We start from the raw sequence: 23666 nt of genomic DNA, 5'->3' as shown, positions 1-23666 counted from the left end.
AATTAGCATTCTGATAGCTAGATGAAGTGGGCAAACCATATATCATTAAGACTTTATACAAATGTTTAATGCGGTCGCATCAATCATACCTATTTCCATGGATCGAGTATTTTTACTTCATTACATGTCTCTCACTTTTTTCATATCTACATTGTAAATTATTTCTCTTCCTCACATCTCTCTATGCCACACGTATAACTAGAATTTTCTCCACCAGGACCTCTTATGTTTATAAAGATAAGTTTTGTTAGTTTTTCCAAGGAAACACAAACATCCCACTTTTCTCACAACTCAGTTGGTCCGGTTTTGGGTTTGTTCCTCAATGGTCATTAGTTCGAGTCCCTTAAAGGGCCACTGGAGGTTTTATCTGGTCATTAACTTTAGGGCCCTGTGGATTAGTCGAGGTGCGCATAAATTGACTTGATTATCAAATATATATATATATATATAAAAATAAATAAATAAATAAAAGATATGAAACACCCGGTCAATAAATGAACCACCTATAAAGGGGAATGTAATTTAGATGTCAGAGCATAATTGCTTTGCCTAAATCTTGATTATCGAGTATCAACCATAGCTCTTTCAAAAAAGACCCAAAATGATTGGGCGGTTGTTGCTTCAGCTGATCATCTTCATACTATGCTTGACACGAGCATCATCTGCTGCTCCATCTCTAGCACAGCCTGGTTGTAACGATACCTGTGGAAGTGTTTCCATTCCATACCCGTTTGGCGCAGGGAAGGATTGCTACCTTAATGGATGGTTCTCTATAAATTGCAACCATTCCACACCCTTCTTTACCCATCCTAACCTCAATGGTTCGCAGGTGAGCTCCATATCACTGGAGGGCCAGACTGTGGTGGTTCAAATTGCCACAGTTGACTTCTGCAAGCTTCCTGAGTCTCAGCACACCCAAGTGTTGGATAGTGTTGATCTGGAAGGAAACCCATTTCTCTTCTCAAAAAAAGGTAACGCCGTTAGTGTGAGCGGTTGTGGCAGTGTATCACTGCTCTCCCGGCAAGACAAAATACTGGCAGGTTGTTCCACCATTTGTGACAATACTAGCACTGCAGCCGTTTATCCTTTTGCAAACGGTTCATGCACCGGTATCAATTGTTGTCGAACCACACCGCCATCCCCACTCAATTTCTACCATCTGGAAACCACACTTGATCAAAATCAATGAAGACTAGAATGGCCTAATTGTACGATTGCTGCCTTGGGGAATTTTATATTCAACTCTACATCCTGGCTGAGTCGCAACTGATCTGGAGGATTGAAGAATCAGCAAGCGGTAACAACTGTAATCACAACGCATCAACAGAGTGGTCCACGCAAAATGTTTCCAGTTATAAATGTTTATGTGGACCTTACGAGGAGGGGAACCCTTATCTCCCCCATCCCCATGGATGCCAAGGTAAGCTCTTCTCTTTATTATAATCTTTTGTATGCATGTACGAGGAGAAATCATATCATATGCCTCTAGAGGTGCAGATTGGATGGATTAGCATGAACCAACCCGACATTTGGGTCGGTTTGAATTAGGTTTTTTCAACCCGAAATCAATCTGAATTGAGTTTGGGTTAAGGTTTAGATAGCCCGAGTATAACTCAAATCCGATTTAATATTTTTATAATATCATATTATTAATAATATTCATTTTCTTTTTATATTATTAACCAAAAATATCAAATTATATTATATCATATAATTTGTTAATTATTTTAGAAAAATATATAAAATGTATGCTTTTTTTAGATCTTGAAAGTTTGTCTTATTTATTATTTAAATTTTCATATAAATACATATAAAAATAATATTTAAAAAATATTATAAATAAATTTTAAATTATACAATTGATCAACCCAAGTCTAACTCAATTAATATGTGAACAACTCTAATTTAACCCAAGGTTAGAGAAATAATAATGAATTGAGCTTGAGTTGGCATGTCAACTTAAAAGTCAGATTGGATCTGGGTGTATTGTTTCTTAATTTGGTCTTGGGTCAAACATCAAGCTAACTAACCTGCCTAAGTTGTAACCTATCCATAGAAATATTAAACTACCTTTATTTTTCATGTTATTCAATCACCCAATAAAATAAAATAAAATAGAGATTAGTACAAATTTTAATTATCATTTTCATATTTGTCTTAATTGTTGAAGCATGTTCAAACTGCAAAGATAGATGTCGCAAGAGAGAGTTCTCATCGAACTCATCAACGGAAGGTAGTGAGTTCTTCTGTGCAAATGAATTCTCCACCTCACTAAAAGCTTTGATTATAGGTAAATAATGATGATCTACATTTTTCTTTTACTTGGTCTCGTGTGTTTTCTTTTACTTGTTTTATATGCTTGTCTATTATAATATCCTATATCTCATTTTAGAAATCAACATAAATTATTTTAGAAAAATGAAATAATTCATATAAAAATACACGAGATTTTAATGTAGTTCGATTAGACATGCTTATATCTATCGAGAGAGAATTAGTTCACAATATCATTTGAGTATTTCTCATTTTCTCTATTTACCTCGTATAGTCTTTACAAGTCTATTTTTATCTTATAATTTTTTTCTCCTTTTACCCAAGAATATTTATAAAGATATTTTAAATAACTTTATGTATCTTATAAGAAATTTAATATTATAATGACATATGAATATAAAATAATATTTCATACAGTATTCTTGATATAAAAGGGACTAATTAGTAATTCAAGACACTTTTCGAACAATATTTTAATATTTGATATTTTTAAAATAAAAATATATTGTATCTCAATGTTTATGTTAAAAAATATTAATGAAATATTATTTGTCATATTTATTATTATTTGGAAATCATTCATTAATTGATAATTTTGTAAGTAATTTTTTTATTTCTTTGTTAATAATATTTATAATTAAAAATAAATAAATTTTTTTAAAATTATATTATGTTATTAAATAATAATTATTTTTTGTGTGTATATATACAATTGAGGGTTTTATTGTACTAGAATCAATTTGAAAGAAAAAAGAAAAGATATGTTGCACTTGTTATAGGACCCAATACTCCATTTGATTTTGAGCATCTATTACCATTTTCTTAGGTGCCAAACAAAAGAAGAGGTTTATAATAGATACCAAAGTCCATATAGGTTGATGACAGGAACAAAGACAATGACAATAAGAAACTAAGCAAGTTTTCTTGCATTTTAAACAATGATGTAATTGTTTTGCATTTTGCTTAACATTGCAGGTTTAAGCGTTGTTGGAGGATCCTTGTTTCTACTCCTAGGGAGCTTTTGGTTGTATAAAGTACTTAAGAAAAAGAGGGAAATCAATCTGAAACAACAATTCTTTAAACAAAATGGTGGTTTGTTATTACAACAACAAATATCTTCTAATAAAGTTGTTGAAAAAACAAAAAATTTCACTACAGAAGAGTTGGAGAAGGCAACAAACAATTTCAATACAAACAGAATTCTTGATCAAGGAGGTCAAGGGACGGTTTATAAAGGTATGTTAGCTAGTGGAAATATTGTAGCAATCAAAAAATCAAAAAGGGTTGACAACAATGAAGTGGAACAATTCATTAATGAGATTGTGATTCTTTCGCAAATCAACCATCGGAATATAGTTGGGCTATTAGGGTGTTGTTTGGAAACTGAGGTACCTTTATTAGTTTATGAGTTCGTCTCCGATGGCACATTGTTTCAACTTATTCATGATCAAGGTGAGTTCCCATTTTCTTGGGAAATGTGTTTACAAGTTGCTAATGAAGTAGCAGGAGCACTAGCTTACTTACATTCAACGTCTTTCGTCCCTATTTATCATAGGGATGTTAAATCCGCTAATATACTTTTGGATGATAAGTATAGCAAAAGTTTCAGATTTTGGAACATCAAGATCCATCTCCATTGATCAGACTCACTTAACTACCATTGTACAAGGAACTTTTAGTTATTTGGATCGGAATATTTTCAATCCAGTCAATTCACTGAAAAAAGTAATGTCTATAGTTTTGGAGTTGTTCTTGTTGAGCTTTTGACGGGACAAAAGCCGATTTCTTCATTAAGATCATAAGAATGAAAAAGTTTGGCAATACATTTTAATTTATCACTGGAGGAGAATAATTTATTTGATATTCTTGATGCTCGAGTTTCAACAAAAGGCCAAAAAGAGGAGATCATGGCAATCACTAACCTTGCAAGTCTATGCTTGAACTTGAATGGGAGAAAAAGGCCAACAATGGGAGAAGTAGCAATGGAGTTGGTGCATATCAGAACATCTTCTTTGCCATTGAATACTAAAGAAAATGTCCAAGAGGATGAAGCTATTATAACTGACATAAGTGGGCCTTTAGATAGTGTTTCAACCTCAATAGTGACAATGTAGTTCGATTAAGGATGGCAATAGGACTAGTCTTTTCGGGTACCCACCTCGCCCTGTCCCTAATGGGACAGGGTTTAATTTTAATAAACGGGTTTGGGATAGGTTTGGAAATTTTTTAAAAACTCGGGGCAGGTTTGGGTATTGCCCCACCCCGCCCCGATTATACATTAAATTAAAATTTAATTTTTATTTTACTATTTTTAATATATAGATAATAATAAAATATTTTTAATAAAATAAGTTATAAAAAAATATAATAATTTAATTAGTTATACAATATATTTATTTTAATATAATTAAAAATTTTAAAAGTAATTTTTTTAAAAATAAAATAAAATTCAAAAAAAAAGTTAAACGAGGTGTGAAAATTTATCATACCTGTCCGCCCCACCCTACCCCGTTTAATTTTTTAAATGAGACGATGATGGAAATTGTTTTGAATAAATAGGACGGGGTTGGGACGAGGGCAACCTGTCCCGAACTTGCCCCGTTGCCACCCCTAAGTTCGACTATAAGAAAGCATTCTCATTGGATGTTCAACCACTACTATTTAACACATGATAATGAGGCAGTTAAATCATGTTGCATTTTTTAATTTGTAATATTTTACTATTATGAACCATTTCTTTGTTAATATGCACTTAATACTAATGTAAATTAGATATTTGATTTCTTTAAATGCCAACTATTTTGTGTATGTTACATTTTAATACTTCGATTTAATTTCAAAATGAAGTTGATGTGGGTCCATGACATTGGAGGATAAAGGAAGGTATTCCATCTCGGTGGAGACAATATTAATATCATGATCAATAAATATAAAATAATCCAATTTTTAATTAAATTACTAGATTTTGAATATAAATATTTTATTATTAGTTTCTTGATATTGTAAAATTAATTTTTTTCAAAAAAAAATTATATCTTAATGGGTTTATAAATCAATAAAATTGAACTTTCTTTTAAACAAAGTTTTTTTTTATTGATTCCCTAATATAATAAAATTACAATTATCATTAAACTATATTTTATTGATTTATAAAAATTCTTCTTCATATTAGAGACAAAAAAAAAAACTAAACAATATAAAGTACGTTAAATAATATTTTTATTTTTATTTTTAATTTCTATGGGTGAATCTTTTAAATGCAATTGCTAGTTCTTGAAATAAATTAAAAAATAATAATTAAAAAAAAAAAGGCTTTTGATTTAAGCAGGGCTTGTATGGACAGGTGTACACGGTATGCTAAGATTATATCCCTTCACGCGGTAAGATGATTTAAAATTTCTGAAAATCGGAGAAGGTTGAAAGTCAAACAACGAGAAGGGTTGAGGCAATCCAACTGTGTTTTTAGATATTTTATAAGGGGAGCCCCTAATCTCTGACCAGCAAAAAATTGTTTATTCTTTGGAGATGGTGGAGCTGTGGGCTAGCTCATCGGTCATCACATGATAAGGGAAAACCGCAGCCAACTAATCTAATGTCCTACCCTCCCAAAGAAGACGAATACCACTTTGAAGATCTTCGGCTGAAGAAATGAATGTGAAGTCTGTGCTTCTGCTCATCTCCTTGCTATGGCTAACAACTGCGTCAACAGCTACTCCCTCCATGGCAAAGCAAAACTGCCAAGAACGATGCGGAGATGTTACCATTCCATACCCATTTGGAATAGGGAAAGATTGCTACCTTAATGAGTGGTTTGCAGTCAACTGCAACGATTCTTTTAATCCTCCAACGCCATATTTGAGTCAACCTGAGCTCAATCTGAAGCTGACGTTTGTATCACTGGCTTACCAACTGGTCACTGTTATCAGCCCCATGGCTGTCTACTGTCAAGACCATGACAGGAATAGATCGACATGGAAGGGCACTGATTTGAGTAAAACCCCATTTTTTTACTCAGAAGGTAACGCACTGAGGGTGGTGGGTTGTGCCAATTCGGTCCTGATCACGCGTCAAGGCACCATCTTAGCAGGCTGCTCTTCCATTTGCGATAACAGCTCTAGTGTTCTGAGCAATGGTTGCTACGGGATCAACTGTTGCAAAACCACTGTTCCATCCAATCTTGATTTCTATATTCTGAACACCACATGGAGTACAAATATGGGCACAGAATTGAATTGTACGTATGCTGCCTTCGGTAGAAATTTCATTTTGAGGGGGAAGTCTTCAGGTTCAGGTATGGAATATGAGGCTTCATCGGAGGGAGAAATGATCTGGATGATAAAAGAATCGGTAGAGGGCAGTGATTGTCACAAAAACACAGTCCCTGATGGGGCACTGGGAAATCATTCTTATTATTCTTGCTCCTGTCCGGCTTACCAAGAAGGGAACCCTTATCTACCCAATGGATGCCAAGGTAAGACTCCATTAAAGCCTGTTCATCCACGAATTTTAGAGATACATGTCTTTGTATATTAGGGTGTTGATCAATCCATGCTGACCCTTTCTTGATCATCAATCTAACTATGCCTAACAAATATATAATCATTCACATGACAGTATTATTCATTTACCAGGCCTTTTCAACATTTGGTTTGACAAGATCAAAGAATTATTTTAATAATTTGATTAATTTAAGTTAAAGGTTGTTGATTGTCACCAAAGGATGATAAAATTTTCACGTTACAGTTGTTGAAGTATGTGCAAACTGCAAAGGAAGATGTCTAACCAGAATTGACGGTCGTTTCTTCTGTGATGAAAGATCTTTGGCTTCAAAATTTTGGATTCTAGGTAATGATATGCTTCTCTGGTTTCATATGTGTTTACTAAATCATCAACGTAGAATTTCTTAGTCTCATTGCCCAAAAAAAGAAAAAGAAAAATGCCCCTAACAATTTTAAATATGTAAAGGGCAATAATCGACTCTCAATTATGTAGATATTGTCGGTTCTTAAATTCAGAACCGACAATATCTACCTGATTGGACATATTTTATTTTCAAAATTCTCACAATTTCTCACTTTTTTTGAACTAAGCTTATCTTTCCTTAGGTTAGTGAAACTCCCGTATCATTTTTTATCCTTTTGATACCATTTTGTTTTACTTAGTGTTGAGTTGAACCAATTTGAATATATGATATTAGAATGTCAAAATTCGAACTTTCTTGACACATTTTAGTAATAAAGGTTATCTTTTCATTACTTGTGAGATGTGCAGGTATTAGCCTAGGTGGGGGATTGTTGTTTCTACTTCTTGGAGGGTTCTGGTTATATAAAGTTTTAAGGAGAAGGCGAAAGATCAAACTCAGAGAACAGTTCTTCCAGCAACAGTTATTGCAACACCAAATGTCTTCTAATGAAGTCAGCATTGAGAATACAAAAATATTCACTTTCAATGAATTGAAGAAGGCAAGTGACAACTTCAATGAGGATCGTATTCTTGGTCGTGGAGGTCAAGGAACGGTTTATAAAGGTATGTTGACTGATGGAAGAATCGTAGCCATTAAGAAGTCAAAAATAGTTGATGAGAATCAATATGAGCAATTCATCAATGAGATTGTGATTCTTTCCCAACTTAATCATAGAAATATAGTAAAGCTATTGGGATGTTGCTTGGAGATAGAAGTTCCCTTATTAGTTTACGAGTTTATCTCTCACGGAACTCTATTTGAGCTTATTCATGATAAAAACAATGAGTTGCCATTTTCTTGGGAAAGACGCTTGGAGATTGCCACGGAAGTAGCAGGAGCACTTGCTTACTTACATTCTGCCTCTAGTACACCTATTTTTCATAGAGATATCAAGTCTAAAAATATACTCTTAGATGAGAAATATAGAGCAAAAGTGGCAGATTTTGGGACATCGAGGTCTGTTTCCATTGACCAAACTCACTTGACTACTCTTGTGCGAGGGACTTTCGGCTACTTAGATCCAGAATATTTTCGAACAGGACAATTCACTGAAAAAAGTGATGTATATAGTTTTGGAATTGTTTTGGTTGAGCTTTTAACGGGCCAAAAGCCGATCTCTTCAACAAGAACCGAAGAAGAGAGAAGCTTAGCAAGTTATTTTATTTTGTCAATAGAGGAGACAAACTTATTTGATATTCTTGATGCTCAAGTTGTGAAGGAGGGTGGAGAAGAGGAGATAATGGCTGTTGTTAACGTTGCAACACAATGTTTGAATTTGAATGGGAAGAAAAGGCCTACAATGAAGGAAGTAGCCTTAGAGCTAGAGAGGGTCAAATCTCATGTGCCTCTACATGTTCGAGGACATTTTGAATTAGCAAAGTATATTAGAACTGAAATAATTGGGCCTTCGGATTGTGCTTCTTCTTCAACAGGGTCAGGTTTGATATATAGAAATACTCCTTCATTGAATGAAAATTCATCATTTTCTAATACACTATAACGATATGATTAGACAATGATTCTATTGTATGCATTCTCTTTTAGCTAGCTGTATGCTACGGACTTAGCTTATTTTCTAAGCTCACATAAGACACTTATTTTAAGTAGATTGTGACATGTATCTTTAAAACACTTCTCTCTCATTCATGTAGATATACTTATTTTCTTTCTTATGATATTTATGGTATGATCTCTCAATATATTACCATTCAATGAATTTTCGTTTCTATTGCAAAAGGGGCACAAGCTTTATGCAGAAACTGAATTGGAGTTGGGCTTTTGTTAGTTAGTTTCTTAAAATTGGTTTCAAAACCTTGAGCCCATGGGTAGGCCTCATATAAATGAGCATTGATCTTTTCCATTACCACCCAATATTTTGCAACCCAAGCCAGAGCCCAGTGGCAATTCCTGTACAACTGCCTAAATGCTTAGGAAAGCCAAAGTCCTTGAGAAGTCCTACCTCACTTAAAATTTACTGATTGATTGTTTTTTGGTCATGTACAAGCTTCTTTGAAATACCCAAAACAATATTTCATCTTCCATTTTCTTCTTGATTGGCCTTTTAAGGTATGAAAAGTTCTCTTCTAGACCTTGAGCTTATCCAAATATGATAATGATGAAATTTGTAAGGATGATCTTAATTTCTCCAATATTAGTAACTGAATGGATTCCCAGTCCCCCATTTGGATCAACCAAACAGGAGGCAGATGATGGCTGCTTCCATGAACAAACTTGATCTCTCAATGGCATGAGATTGCTATAATACCTTCATATGATTATTGATCAATGACAGCATCCTTAGAATGAAATCCTTGAATGAGTTAGAACTGATGAAATGCTGGGCTGCTGACTACCATGAAACCTTGAGCCTGAGGCTGATATTTGAACACCCCAAATGGGCCAATTTTCAGCTAACAATCAGAACTTAAGATAAGCTTTTGGAGGCCATTAGAAGCTGTAAATGTATGGGATAAGTGCGAGGAAGATGAGGATGTTGTAACATATCACTTTCTCCCATTCTTATCACATGTTGACTTGTCACATGTCCAATGCCAATGGGCTCTTATTTTCTATGCATCAAACCATCTACAAGCATATTTTCTTACCCAATAAGCCTCATGAACAAGAACTTTTCAGCATATTTTTATGAAATGACTTAAAGGCATGAAAACTTGCGAAAACACATGTAAACATGCTTAGGTCAAATAATTATCCCCAATGGAGCCCTCATAGATTTCAATTGACCAGTCAAAAATTCCCTAAGCAGTGAACAATTTTCCCAATTATAAACATGGCATGCACGTCACCTCATAATTTCTTCATCACCTTTCCTCCTCCTCATTGTAGTGTTAGAAGCACAACCATCAAATGGGTGTTATATCAAACTGAAAATATCAATCATTGAATAGTAAAATTGAATGGTTAATGAAGATATAAAGAAATAATATTTGTACAAATTCAAAAAAAAAAAACCCAGAGAAATTAGCATGAAGGGCAAAAAGTGATTGGACTTTTTTACCTAAAGGGTAGTCTTTGGGGTTTTAAACTTTTTACCCCTTCTTCACCCATCTCCATAAAGCAATCTTTTGAGCCATGGATGACATAGAATGAAGGAAGACCCACTTGGTGGCCCTGAGTTTTCACCGAAAGGTAAAATCTTAGTTTAATAATTAATTTATGTGGGTGAGTGCCTAGAAGTGATAAAATCTAAGCAAGCATGCGTTGAAGTTAATGATGGGTGTGGCAAAGAATGAAAGGTTTTTTTTTTAATAGAAAGAAAAAAAAAAAAAAGATTGGGTTGTAAGACTGAGAGGTGTCTTGAAATTGAAAACCCCAAGCACCATGCTCAAGTGCACGCATTGCAACAGTGGTTATGTTTTCAAAGAGTACAAAGTGCATGAATTTTATTAGTTTAAAGCTTTTTCTGTCTTATCCTCACCAACCCCATTTTTGAATTGGATTTTTTTTAATTATTATTTAAGAAATGGTGGCACTGGTGAATGCAACCTTGATGAATTATTTTTTTACTGGTCCACTTTTATTTTAGCACATGTAATTTAAAATATTAATGCAATGTTTGGTTGCACGTAAATTCAAAGGAAAATATATATAAAAAAAGGTTAATAAATTATTTTTATTTGTTATTTTAAATTTATTTTATTTATTGATATAAAAATTAAAATATTTTAAAATTATTTAATTAATTTTAATTTTATTTGGCATTTTTTTATAGCAGGATTAAATATGAGAAAATAATTTGTTTTCGTTTTTTACTATTTTTGAAGAACCAAACACATTTTAAATATTTTTTATATTATCTTATTTTTTTAATGTATTTAAAATCTAAATGAATAAAAAAATATCATTTGAGACTATATATTTTATATAAAAATTAGAAAATTTATTTTTCTATAACAAGCCCAAAAATTAACAACGGGTTTTAATTACCTAGAAAAAAAAGTACATTAAACTTTACTTAATGTGGAATTAATTTATATATATATTTCAATGGGATGTTGATGGAATGTGGGTTACTTGAGTAATATCTTTAAAAAAAATTAAAGTAAAAAAGAGAAGGTGAGAAGGCTGCTATATATATATATATATATATATATATATATATATATATATATATATATATATATTTATTTATTTTTGCATTTTGTGTGTGAACGTGGGATAAAAAAAATGAAAAGAAAACAGTGATTGGACCAATGAGACGAACGTGTGATTAGAAGGGAGAAAGGAACGGTGAGTGCACCGATAAGAAGTCTAATCTCCAAAACCTCAAAAAAGAAAAGAAATAATAATAATAATAATTTTAAGAGGGATTTATTTTTCCCATTTAGTAGAAAAAAAAAAGATAAATAAATTCTAAGAAGCATGTTGGAAAAGTTTATTGAATTTAAAACTTATTTTTTATTTTTCATTTTTTTCTCAATTTTTGTTATATATTTTCTTGTAAATAAGGGTAGTAGATTCGAGGGAAAGGACTTTAAAATCGATTAATTATTTTAATTTTAAAATGTTTCAACAAGCAAATAAATAAGATATGATGATTGAAATTATGACAATTAAGATGGTCGATTAATTCTAATCTTTTCCCCCACTCTACTACTCTTAATTAATTGTAGTTCGAAACAATTTTTCTTAAATTTTTCATTCAAATGGAGTATTAGATGTGCGTTTTTCTACTCTAAAATAATATTTTAGTTTTAAAAACACATTCAATAAATTTTAGAACGAAAACAATTTTTTAAAAATGGGGTTATCTTATAAAAACAAATTTGATATAGTTTTAGTAATTTTTTATAAAATATTTTAAGAAATATATATATATTTAAAAAAAATCTAAAACATTACATCATGCATAAAAATAATGTACCTTCATAAGAATAAGAATTCAATCCCAAAATAACATATGATGCCAAACACACCTGTATTATTTTTCTATATTTCATCCAGACGCATCCTTCCAAAACACGACTCTTGAAAAGATCTTTTGGTCTATATAATTTCCTTCTTAATTACTTCTATTCCATGATATGATGCAATGCATGATCAATGCTTAATTTTCTTTGGCGGAATGCAAGGGACTTGACACTTGGGACTTGTGGTTTGGAGCCTTCCCAATTGAAGAAACCCATGGAACTTGTATTTAGTCATTGTCTTGGATTGCCTCATCTTATTTTAAATGCCTTGCAACTCCATCTCTAATTTTGTAATTTTCAATTTTTTTTTTTTATTTCGACTCTAAAGCCGTCTTTGAATTATTTTCTAAAATAATTCTAAAAGCTGATTTAAAAAAATTATTTTATGATATTTTAGTCGACAAAAGTTAATCTGAAAACTTAAAATTTTCTTAACATATTTCTTATATTTTAAAAATGAATTTTATATGTAGTGTTTTATTTTTAATTATTTTTTATATTTATATAATTATATTTTAAAACAATCACAAAACAAGTGAAATAACTGAAAGTATTATCTAAAAACATCATATTTTTTATTTTTAAAAATAAAAATCGATTTTCTTTTATATAATTAATAAACATGCTTTCCTTTTTTTTTTGTTTTAAAAAACATAAAACCTTTTTAAAAATTAGTTATTAAAAAAAGGCCTAACCATCGCCAAAATAATATTCATTTATTAATTTGTCTTGGACACTCTAAGTCGAAGGTACCAAAAATTAGTATCTTATACCCCATAATAACTTCTATAGAATCCTAGAAAACAGGAATGGACTAATTTCTATTGCCAAAGGAGTTCTAACTTAGTAACTTCTGACTACTATACCGGAGCCAAAGTCCTAACCAACCCAACCCCACCACACCACCGGACTTGGCTTGAACTGGGGTGGCCAGGTGGTCTGCTAGTTAGAATTGGGCTTGGGGTGGCGTCACCTTCCTGACTCAAAACGCCAAGTTGAAGCCTTAGCAGGTTTCCAGTAGCATGTATGGCGCGGAATGGTGATGGGGTAGGGTCTACATGAAAGGCCTGCAAATCCTCGCATACTTATCCTTCTCCTGTCTTCCAATCTTAGCCCAGCCCCTTCGACAAGCGCGTAGCCCAAAAATGATTAATCGCCCCCAGTCAGTGGGCAACGAGGAGACCAAAGAATTTTTACTAGTAATACTTCTAATTTAACAAAACAAAAAGAAAGGGAAAAAGAGAGAATAAAACATAAAAACACAGCCACAGCCCATCCACGGCCCATGAGCAAGAAAAGAGAATCCAAGAAGAAAGAGGGGAAAAAGAAGCAAGAAGGGGTGGAGGGTCTCTGCAAAGCTTAAAAAAGGTCTCCAAACAAGTACTTAGAGACACACCACCTCCAACCAAATTGCTTTTTCTACACTTTCTACTACCATTAATTCATAGGAGATAGAGCCATACACCACCTTACCAAGTTATCAATAGCAATACCTCATCCCAAATCCAAACAAAGCTCAAAACAAAAAGCAAAAAACAAAGGGGAAAAAAAAAGGGAGGTCTGTGCTTTGGGGACTGCAAGTGCAAGCTTGCTCGCAACTCTCAAAGCTGTATTGTATAGCGAAAAATATTGCTGTATTCTGCTTCTTACCCACTACCCCAAAAACCCAAACACATGCTCCTCCATTACATTAAACTTTCTCACTACCACCACCTCCTCCTTCACCACCACCACCACCACCACCACCACCAACAGTATCATTATCTTCTTCATCTCGTCTTTCTTCTTCCTCAGAGTCTGCAGTAGAGAGACTATCTTGCTTGAGGAATTCAAGTGAGCCAAGATGATTAGTTTATTAGACTTCTACCATGTCATGACTGCAGTGGTTCCACTCTACGTGGCCATGATCTTAGCTTATGGGTCGGTGAAATGGTGGAAGATCTTCACTCCAGACCAGTGCTCCGGTATAAACCGATTTGTTGCTCTCTTTGCTGTTCCTCTTCTCTCCTTCCACTTCATCTCCACCAACGATCCTTATGCCATGAACTTCAGATTCATAGCTGCAGATACCCTTCAGAAGATCATAGTCTTGGCAGTGTTAGCTGTGTGGAGTAATGTGAGCAAAAGGGGTTGCTTAGAATGGACTATAACACTCTTCTCTCTTTCCACGCTTCCAAACACTCTGGTGATGGGCATTCCTTTACTGAAAGGAATGTATGGAGAGTATTCTGGTAGCTTAATGGTCCAAATTGTTGTACTTCAGTGCATCATATGGTACACTTTGATGTTATTTCTGTTTGAATATAGAGGTGCAAAGATGCTCATCTCTGAGCAGTTCCCAGATACTGCTGGCTCGATTGTGTCCATCCATGTGGATTCTGATATCATGTCATTGGATGGAAGGCAAGCCTTGGAAACTGAGGCTGAAATTAAGGAGGATGGGAAGCTTCATGTCACTGTGAGAAAATCAAATGCTTCAAGATCAGATATATTCTCCAGAAGGTCACAGGGGTTGTCGTCTACCACTCCACGGCCATCGAATCTAACAAATGCAGAGATATACTCGTTACAGTCCTCACGAAACCCAACTCCAAGAGGGTCCAGTTTCAATCACACTGATTTCTACTCAATGGTAGCGGGTGGGCGCAATTCAAACTTTGGTTCTTCTGACGTGTACGGCCTGACCACTTCAAGAGGCCCAACGCCGAGGCCTTCCAATTATGAAGAAGATGGTAACAACAACAACAAGATCAGATTTCACTACCACGCTCAGGGTGGTAACCATTACCCGGCACCCAACCCAGGCATGTTTTCGCCGACTGGGTCCAAAAATGTTGCTTCTGCTGCTGCTGCTAAGAAGCCTAATGGCCAAGCTCAGCAGAAGCCAGACGAAGGAACTAGGGATCTTCATATGTTTGTTTGGAGTTCAAGTGCTTCTCCTGTTTCAGATGTGTTTGGGGGCCATGAATACGGAGCCAATGATCAGAACGTGAAAGAGAGAATGGCAGTGTCTCCCGGAAAAGGTAGTTTTTTTTTTCCTTCGCCATGTTTCTTTGATTTAGATTTGTATTTGTTGAGTTTTCAATCATTTTTTCTTGCGGGTTTGGATTATCAGTGGAGGGTCACAGAGAGAATCAAGAAGATTACTTGGAGAGAGACGATTTCAGCTTTGGAAACAGGGTGTTAGCCCAAGAGATGAATAACCACGAAGGTGAAAAAGTGGGAGATGGAAAAGCCAAAGCCATGCCTCCAGCTAGCGTCATGACTAGACTCATCCTGATAATGGTTTGGAGAAAGCTCATCAGAAACCCCAACACTTACTCAAGCTTAATAGGCCTTATTTGGTCTCTAGTTTCATTCAAGTGCGTGTCTCTTCTCTGGTTGATTCCCCCATTAAACCCATAAGATTCTTGAAGACTTTTCCAAGTTTTCCTTCATTTTTCAGTATTTGAACCGTTGTAATTTCTGGGCTTTTGTCTTTTTACTAATATTTTCTTTGTGGGTTTCTTGTAGGTGGAAAGTTCAGATGCCTGCTATTATAGAAAAGTCCATTGCCATACTGTCAGATGCAGGGCTTGGCATGGCCATGTTCAGTCTAGGTCAGTAACTTGAATCAAAATTCTCTCTCTCTCTCTCTCCCTCCCTTTCCCAATCTTTTCTGATTCTCTCTCCTTACTTTTTCATAATTAAATTTTCAAGAAAAGCAAACAAAGCAAAGCAACAAACAGTGTTCTCATAATAACATGTCTGCATCTTTCCATAAAAATGTTTGGTTATACGGGGGGTAATGGTAATGGGAGGTTGTGGGGGTGATGATGAAAGGTCTTTCAAAGTGTCTGGTGGTGACTGACAGTGGTTTGTGGGTGTGGTGGTGATGGCATTGATTGATGACAGGTCTGTTCATGGCTTTGCAACCAAGGATCATAGCATGTGGAAATTCCATAGCAGTTTTTGCCATGGCCGTGAGATTCCTTACAGGCCCAGCTGTCATGGCAGCTGCTTCCATTGCTGTTGGGCTTCGCGGAGTCCTCCTGCGCGTTGCCATTGTCCAGGTCATTCCTTTCTTTCTCTACCTTTTGATTCCTTTCCTCTCTCCCTCCTTTTCTTTACTTTGCTTGCTTGCCTCCTCCTGACACAACCAATCCTACTTAACTCTCCAAGCTTCAATCACTTTAATCCTTTAAAAAAACACACACACAGAGATTGCTCCTTTCAGATAAGTTTTTTTATTATTTCCCTTTCAATTTACCTTCGTCAAAAGACTCTACACAGTACCCACCTTTTATTTAATGTCATACTTGAAAATACCAACAAAATGCACACAAAAACAGAAAAAATATTTTTACATTAATTAAATCCAAACTCTGAATATTTATACTTTGACCCACTATCTATTGGCATTTTTTTTTCTCCTCATGTGCTTGGATTGACAAGCTTTGAAAAACAGGCAGCTTTACCCCAAGGAATCGTGCCCTTTGTCTTTGCTAAAGAATACAATGTACACCCTGATATTCTCAGCACAGGGTGAGTATATTTTCTCGCTAAAACACAAGATTTTTCTTTTTTTAGCTTTCCGACTTTTCTTTTTCTGAAGTGTGGTTGAATGCACTGCAGAGTCATATTTGGGATGTTAATTGCATTGCCCATTACACTTGTCTACTACATTTTACTGGGAATATGAAAAGAGGAGGATGCATACGGCTTGGCATCTTATGCAAAAAAGGCTCAGCCAGGTCCATTGCTGCACCAGAAACTTGGACGGGGAAACCAGAAGGAAGATGATGAAGAAACTGGACCATGGATGGATCTTTTCTTATGGATTGTCTCTTTTAGTAAAGTTGTAAAATCATGTTTGTAGTCAATTTAAAAAAAAAAAAAGAAAAAAAAAAGAAGAAAAAAATCTCTCTAGTTAAGTATAACTTCTCTTCCTTCTATTCCAAGAATTTATTCTATTTTCAAAGCAAAAGAGAAAGAAAAGTGGTTGATGTGATGATATGCTCTTGCATTCAATTTACACCGATGTTGTGTTTGGCCTCCAAGAATCTTATTAGTTCTAGTTGGGTTTGAAGAGGATATGCTTCCCAAGGCCCTTTTGATATTCTTGACTTGTAAACAATTAAATGTAGGGTGATGGTTAAGGCAAAGGGCAGGATGCATATATATGAGGTATGTTTGTTCATGGATTTGAGTGTAGCTTTTTTGATTTATTATCATAAACAAACTTTAATCAACCTCAATTTGTCGCATTCATAAAAGTAGGTAACCTTAAGCGACAATTCTTCGCAAATTTTACGCTAATTTTGTATTTAGTTTTCACAATCTAGCTAGTACAAGTTGGGTTTGATGGGATTTTATTGGCAAAGGCTTTTAATTTTCCTTTTGATTTGAAGAAAATGAAATGTAGGTCCATGGTTAAGATAAAGGGATACATGAGGGGTAGTGTTTTTTCATGGATTTGAGTGTTCAAATTTATTTTGTTGTTAACATAAGTAAACATTGATTACCCATAATTTTGTCACACTCATAAGTAGGTAGCCTTAAGTTAAGGATGACTCTCTTACATAATTTTGCACTAATTTTGTGTTTGGTTTCCTAGAATCTTATTGGTACAAGTAGGGTTTGAAGTGGGATATCCTTGCTAAGTGCCTTTAGTTTGCTCTTCACTTGAAGACAATTTAATGTAGTGTCATGGTTAAGGTAAAGGGACACACAAGGGGCACATGTTTCCATGGATTTGAGGGTTCATGTTGATTTTGTTAACATAAATAAATTTTGATTAACCATAATTTGTCACTTTTTGTTAAAGTAGATTGTTTTAGGCTTTGGTCTCTTTATATTAATTTCACACTAATTTTTTGTTTGGTTTCGCCTTTGTCTTCCTAGTGCAAATTGGGTTTTGCCCTTGGTAAGGGTCTTTAATTTTCTTTTCACTTACACACAAAAACTCATTTTAGTTGCATAGTATTATAATCCATCTTTATTTTCATTTCAATTTATATTTCTATTCTCCCGGACTAAATACAAGTAAAATGATGATTCTTTTGGATTGATTTTAAATTAATTTTATGTTTGATTTTTAAGAACCTTACATCAATTATTTTTGTTCACGTGGTATTATGATTGATCGTTATTTCTATTTCGATTTTTGTTCTATTCTATTCTCGCATGTTAAACACAGGTAAAATAGTGATGCTCCTAAATCGATTTCAAACTAATTTTATGTTTGGTTTCCAAGAATCCTACTAATAGAAGATGGGGTTTGAAAGGGATATGTTTGGCAAAGGACCTTGGTTGGTTTTCTTTTGACTTGAAGATAATTAAATGTGTAATGTAGGGTCATGGTTAAGGCAAAGGAGGCTAAAAGGAGGCACATATATGTTCATGGATTTGGGAGTTAAAATTTGATTTGTGAACAAAAACCGATTTGATTAACTCTAATATGTCACGTTTACAAAAGTAGGTAACCTTAAGTGATGAAACTGGTGGGTGGGTGGGTGAAAGAAGATTTTGTTGTGACCTTTTGCATTGAGAGGGGATGAGACCTGTGACTAGTGAGGGCTATGGATTTAGAATGAATTTAGATAGTGCAATGGGGGTCCCCCCATTATAAGATGGGGATTGATTTGATGTAGACTCCTTTAGAATATTGCTAGACAATAGTCACATCCAAAGTTTCTTCTCCTTTTCTCTGCCCTCTTTTCTTAATCTCCCTATTCTTTTAGTTACACATATTGCCATTTTTTGAAACATTTCCTTTTCACTATTGGGCTGTGTTTGGTTCATGTTTGTATAAGATACTTTTCCTTACAAATATCCAAAGGTTGTGATGAGGATATTCCTGTGCCAAGTGATATGGGATGGGATGAGCTCTTCCACTCACCTGTCCCAAGTGATATCTTTATTGTATATTTTGGAAAGTCACATTTTTTTTTTCCTTTAAGTGTGGGGAAATCATGGCTAGGGTGTCCTTTTTATGCTAAATGGATGGTTTGGTGCGGCAGACCCTTCTTCTATAAAGAAAAAGTATTCTTTTTGAGGTGGGATGATATTCATTTAGGTCATCTTCTCGTATAGTGGCAAAGATATTATACCTTTACTATGCTTCAAAACTAATTTTAACTTTTAGAATTTAATCATGGAGATTAATTTTTAAATTAGTCAATTGGAACTACAAAATATGATGTTTTTGGAGTGTAATCATAGATTATAAAGAACACATCGATGATATGCATCAAACTGGTTATTATTTGCGTACGAAGTTCTTTTTAGTACTCAGATCCCGAAAGTGAAAAGGAAATACTTAGACTTCGGAGCATCAAAAATTTTTATTTCTTTATCAAAATTGGATAAATTAGTTGTAAAATTAAGCTTGTAAAGTAGGAATTTTTTATTTGATGGAAAAAAATAACCCCCACTTTCAAAAAAACTATAAATTATGACTTTTTTGTGGAGATAAGGAGCATTAATTATGTTGAATTGAAATCAAATATTTACAATTTTAACAAGTCAATGTTGGGATTATTTTGTCTTTTTAATTAAAATATTAAGTGATAATTTAAAATTACCAATATATTTGAATAAAAAAATCATGTGATTTTAAAATTTAAAATGTCACTATCAACTTGATTCATGAAAGATCTCATAGGAGCACGATGGACAGCCATTGAGGCTGAAAATTGTTAGCTGGCAGATGGAATTAATCCGAATGTATTCATGAGTTGAGACAAAAGCATGCATTATGAGCAGTATATACGAGGGACAAAGCAGCATGGGCTAAAGGCATGGTGACCATCCCTACCCAATGCCCTGCTCCTAGCCTTAGCCTAAATGATCAAAACCAAAATTTTATGTACTTTTTGATTGAATTTCCTACTAACTTCCCCACTTGCAGAAGAATCTATTTTGGTGAAATTTGACTAGAAGCAATAAGTGCCCTCAAAAATGGCTGAAAGGCATGCAATCGGGGACAGAAGGAGTTGGGTTTGGGCATGATTCAGGCTAAGGCACATGGTTGAATGTAATAGCCCATTAAGTTGTTTGCCGGTGCTGCATGCTCTGCAGGTAATGGTAATGGTAATGGAAGCTTCATGGGATTTTGATGACTTGGCTACCAATAGTTTTGGGGGTTTGGCCTACCAAGTGTGGCATCTTGAAAACATGTCACCATACATTATGCATTTTGTCAGTGAATAATTGTGCCCATTGCCTCACATACTTGCCTACATCTGTGGCCTCCACGACAAACTACCTTAGTCAAGACCCCTCTTCATTGCTCAAGTGGAAACATGAAATTTTCTTTTTCTTTTTCAACTCATTTTTTTTTTCTCTCGGTTTATTCTCTCTTCTCTTCTCTGTTTAAAAGCATGATGTGTCTTATGAACTCATACCTTATAAGTTTAAACTTTTTCATAATTTTTTTTGTCATCTAGTGATAAATATATTTTACTATAAAAATCTTATTTTTTGTTATGAAAACTTTTATGACAAACTATCATTTTTGTTATAACGTTGATATTAGAACTTTGTTTAGTGGAAAATCTTATCTTCGAACCTCACAATCGCTAGTGGTAGAGTCAAAAAAATAGGTTAAGAGACAAAACAATATATAAGACTTATTATAGGGGGGCAAAACAACATTAAATTACCTTGCGTATCGCAGTGGTAGACAATTAGTTTTCGTAGAATTTTTTATTCAGGTATCAAATCCTATGACTACTTGCCCCTCTTGGATACTACTTCATCTAGATATCAAATTCTATGACTACTTGCCCCTCTTGGATACTACTTCGTTCCACCCTTGACCATTGTATTAATTTTCAATGTCGTTGTCTTTTTTATTTTCTTGTTGAAGCAAACTCCAAAATTTGGTAGACTTTCATTTTCGTTCCTTTGTAGTTTTATTCAACTATACGTTCACCCGTGCTTTCTCCACAAAAATCATTTTCCAAATAATAATTAGGTTATTGTATGAATTAAATGACCCAATTATGTGAATTGGAATTTGCCTTCACCAAATCCCACCTTGCTTGATTTGAGGTCCCTACTAAATATTTGGGTTCACTAGATTTGATGCCATAAATTTTGGTTACATAATTTAATTAGTTTTTATGTAAACACCCTCTAAATACTCATACCATTAAAGTTCATTTTAGTTATTCATTAATTTATTTCATTTTCTTTCACATTTTGCTATCTACTTTTTATCATTTTCTTTCGTCAGGTAATGAGTTGTGTCCTTGCCATTGAAATTCAACTCTTCTACCTCACGGATGAGTGCTATCCTAGTCATTGGAATTGAACTTCTCATTGAAAATAGTTTGGTTTTTATTTTTATTTTTTTCTCAAGACCACCTTAACCAATCCATTGTGCAAGATTACTACAATGTATTTGTAACACATTTTTAGTGACTTCTTTGAATTAAATATGCTCTCCCTAAAATTTAAAAATAAAAAATACTTTCACCGTAATCACTTTAAGATAACACATTAACGTTATAATATTTAGAGTACATTTTGTAATAATTTTAGAAAACGTTTATAATTTTTTAAATATTTAAATAATAAAAATTTTTAAGTATTAAAAATATTAAAAATACTTCTTAAAATCACTGTTAAACTGATTCATGTATTTACGAGTATTTATACTTAAAGTATTTTTTTTATAAAGTGTTTTTAGGATCACCTTTCAAATATTTCTCCAAAAAAAAAATACTATAAATGATTTTTTAAAATTTTAAAAATATTTCTTAAATTTTATCAAATACTTCACGTTTTTTCATAAACAAGTTTTAGATTGTCAGTGTTTCCTAGAATCACTATCTAAGTGATTTTAGGAAACACTTTTAATATTTTTAACACTTCAAAAATTTTATTATTTAAATATTTTCTAAAATCAGTGTCAAATGTAAGTTATCAATTAATAACTATTTAATTTTTTTTAATTATATATTATGAAAGTTCAATTTTAAAATTTTATATTTATTGTAAATTATTATAATTATAATAATAATAATAATAATAATAATAATGAATAGGTAAAAAGACATGTGAAATTAATTTTCACTTTTTTTTTTGGCTCTCCCACAGTCCCACTTGGTCTTCTCATTTTGTCTTGTTCCTTGCCCCATAAATATTTCAAACCATCATTCACTTTTATCGAGCCGCCCAGATGAAAGGATGTCACCTCTTCTTTTCTTCTTTTTTCCGACATATTATTGCAAATGATTCAACTCTGGTATTATGAACTTGTGAGCAGCCTACGAAATTTACAATACAATTTTGTAGTGTTAAAGTCAAAAGAAGGGGGCTCATCAAAGCATACTAGACGATAAACCAACCAACGAAGTATAAATGTGAGTTAGCACACGCAACATTGTCTTGTCCCTTTTCATCAACTACCGAGCCACCGCTCTTTCAATTCTTCTTGGATCATGTTTGGTAGTTGGGAGCCGCACCTAGGATTACCATCTCTTTCTGATTCCTCATTTGAACTAACCATTATGAATTCCGAGACTCATTAGAGACTATAACCTCTTTTTCAAATATCCCATTACTCAAATAATCTTTAATCTTTCTTTTTTCCTTTTTCTTTTTTTTTTTTTTAATTATAAATATTTTTAGAAAAAGAAATTAAAAATTATTGAAAACACTATAATGGCCCTATACTAGGCTACTAACTACCCTCTTAGCCTTTTTTATTTTACATGTTATATGCTAATGAGTAATGATAAGAAGAATGGTGTATGATGATGTTGGATGAAATTATTTATTATATTTTAAATTAAATTATTTATAAGTTATTAGTTTAAAACTTATTATATAATTTTTTTATGTGAAATATTAAGATTGTTTAAAAAAGTTAACTTAATTGTTAAACATTTATATTCAAAGCATTATAAATATATAAGTTAATAATAAAATAATAACTATGAAAAATGTTTGATAGTAAAAATTAGTTAACTATTTTGACTTAATACTTAAAAGTTATTTTAATTTTAAATTACGATATTAAATTATTTTATCAATGTTTAATCTATTTAACGAGTAAAATTAAGTTATTAAGTGTTTAAGTTGATTTATCAAATACTCTTTTAATATTCAATGTTATTGACAATCCCTGTCCAAGTAAATATTTCAAATATATCATATTCCATTTTGGGATTTACCTGAATTGCGGAATGAAGTTTCACATTCAAACAAGTTCATGTTTGCTATTATTGCTATTAATATTTGATTTTGTATGAAAGGGGAGCTTTTTAAATCAAATCATGGGAAAATGAAGAAGAAAATCGCATGCAAGAACCTTTCTAGACGACACACCTTGAAGTCTGTCTCATGGTTCAATTCTTGTAAAATTTAGTTACTAGAATTTCATTTGATTAGGGCACGTCGAATGACAAGAAAGATTCACGAAAATCATAGAATACAATGTATGTATAGAGGAAATGATTAATTTTAATGTCTCAACTACATACGTCACTCTAATGAATGCTTTGTAA

The 23666-nt window shown here is 33.2% G+C and overlaps 2 protein-coding genes and 1 pseudogene across 2 annotated transcripts; all 3 read left to right on the top strand.

Annotated features, from left to right (window-relative positions):
* Positions 1-601: 601 nt before the first annotated feature.
* On the top strand, positions 602-4388 carry LOC117904195 (annotated as a pseudogene).
* A 1377-nt stretch (positions 4389-5765) lies between these two features.
* LOC117904544 (wall-associated receptor kinase-like 8) lies at positions 5766-8936 on the top strand. The gene is made up of 3 exons (XM_034817211.1): positions 5766-6745; positions 7018-7119; positions 7546-8936. Exons 1-3 carry the CDS (start codon positions 5923-5925, stop codon positions 8736-8738), a joined length of 2118 nt encoding a protein of 705 aa, XP_034673102.1. The 5' UTR covers positions 5766-5922; the 3' UTR covers positions 8739-8936.
* A 4587-nt stretch (positions 8937-13523) lies between these two features.
* Positions 13524-17347, top strand: LOC117904545 (probable auxin efflux carrier component 1c). Its single transcript, XM_034817212.1, has 6 exons — positions 13524-15191; positions 15284-15530; positions 15682-15767; positions 16063-16220; positions 16616-16692; positions 16783-17347. Exons 1-6 carry the CDS (start codon positions 14012-14014, stop codon positions 16847-16849), a joined length of 1815 nt encoding a protein of 604 aa, XP_034673103.1. The 5' UTR covers positions 13524-14011; the 3' UTR covers positions 16850-17347.
* The last annotated feature ends 6319 nt before the right edge of the window (positions 17348-23666 follow it).

The sequence above is a fragment of the Vitis riparia genome, chromosome 17, assembly GCF_004353265.1.
Source record: "Vitis riparia cultivar Riparia Gloire de Montpellier isolate 1030 chromosome 17, EGFV_Vit.rip_1.0, whole genome shotgun sequence".
Lineage (NCBI taxonomy): Eukaryota > Viridiplantae > Streptophyta > Magnoliopsida > Vitales > Vitaceae > Vitis > Vitis riparia.
Note: the sequence above shows the minus strand (reverse complement) of the source record. Positions and strands in the feature narration are given on the sequence as shown.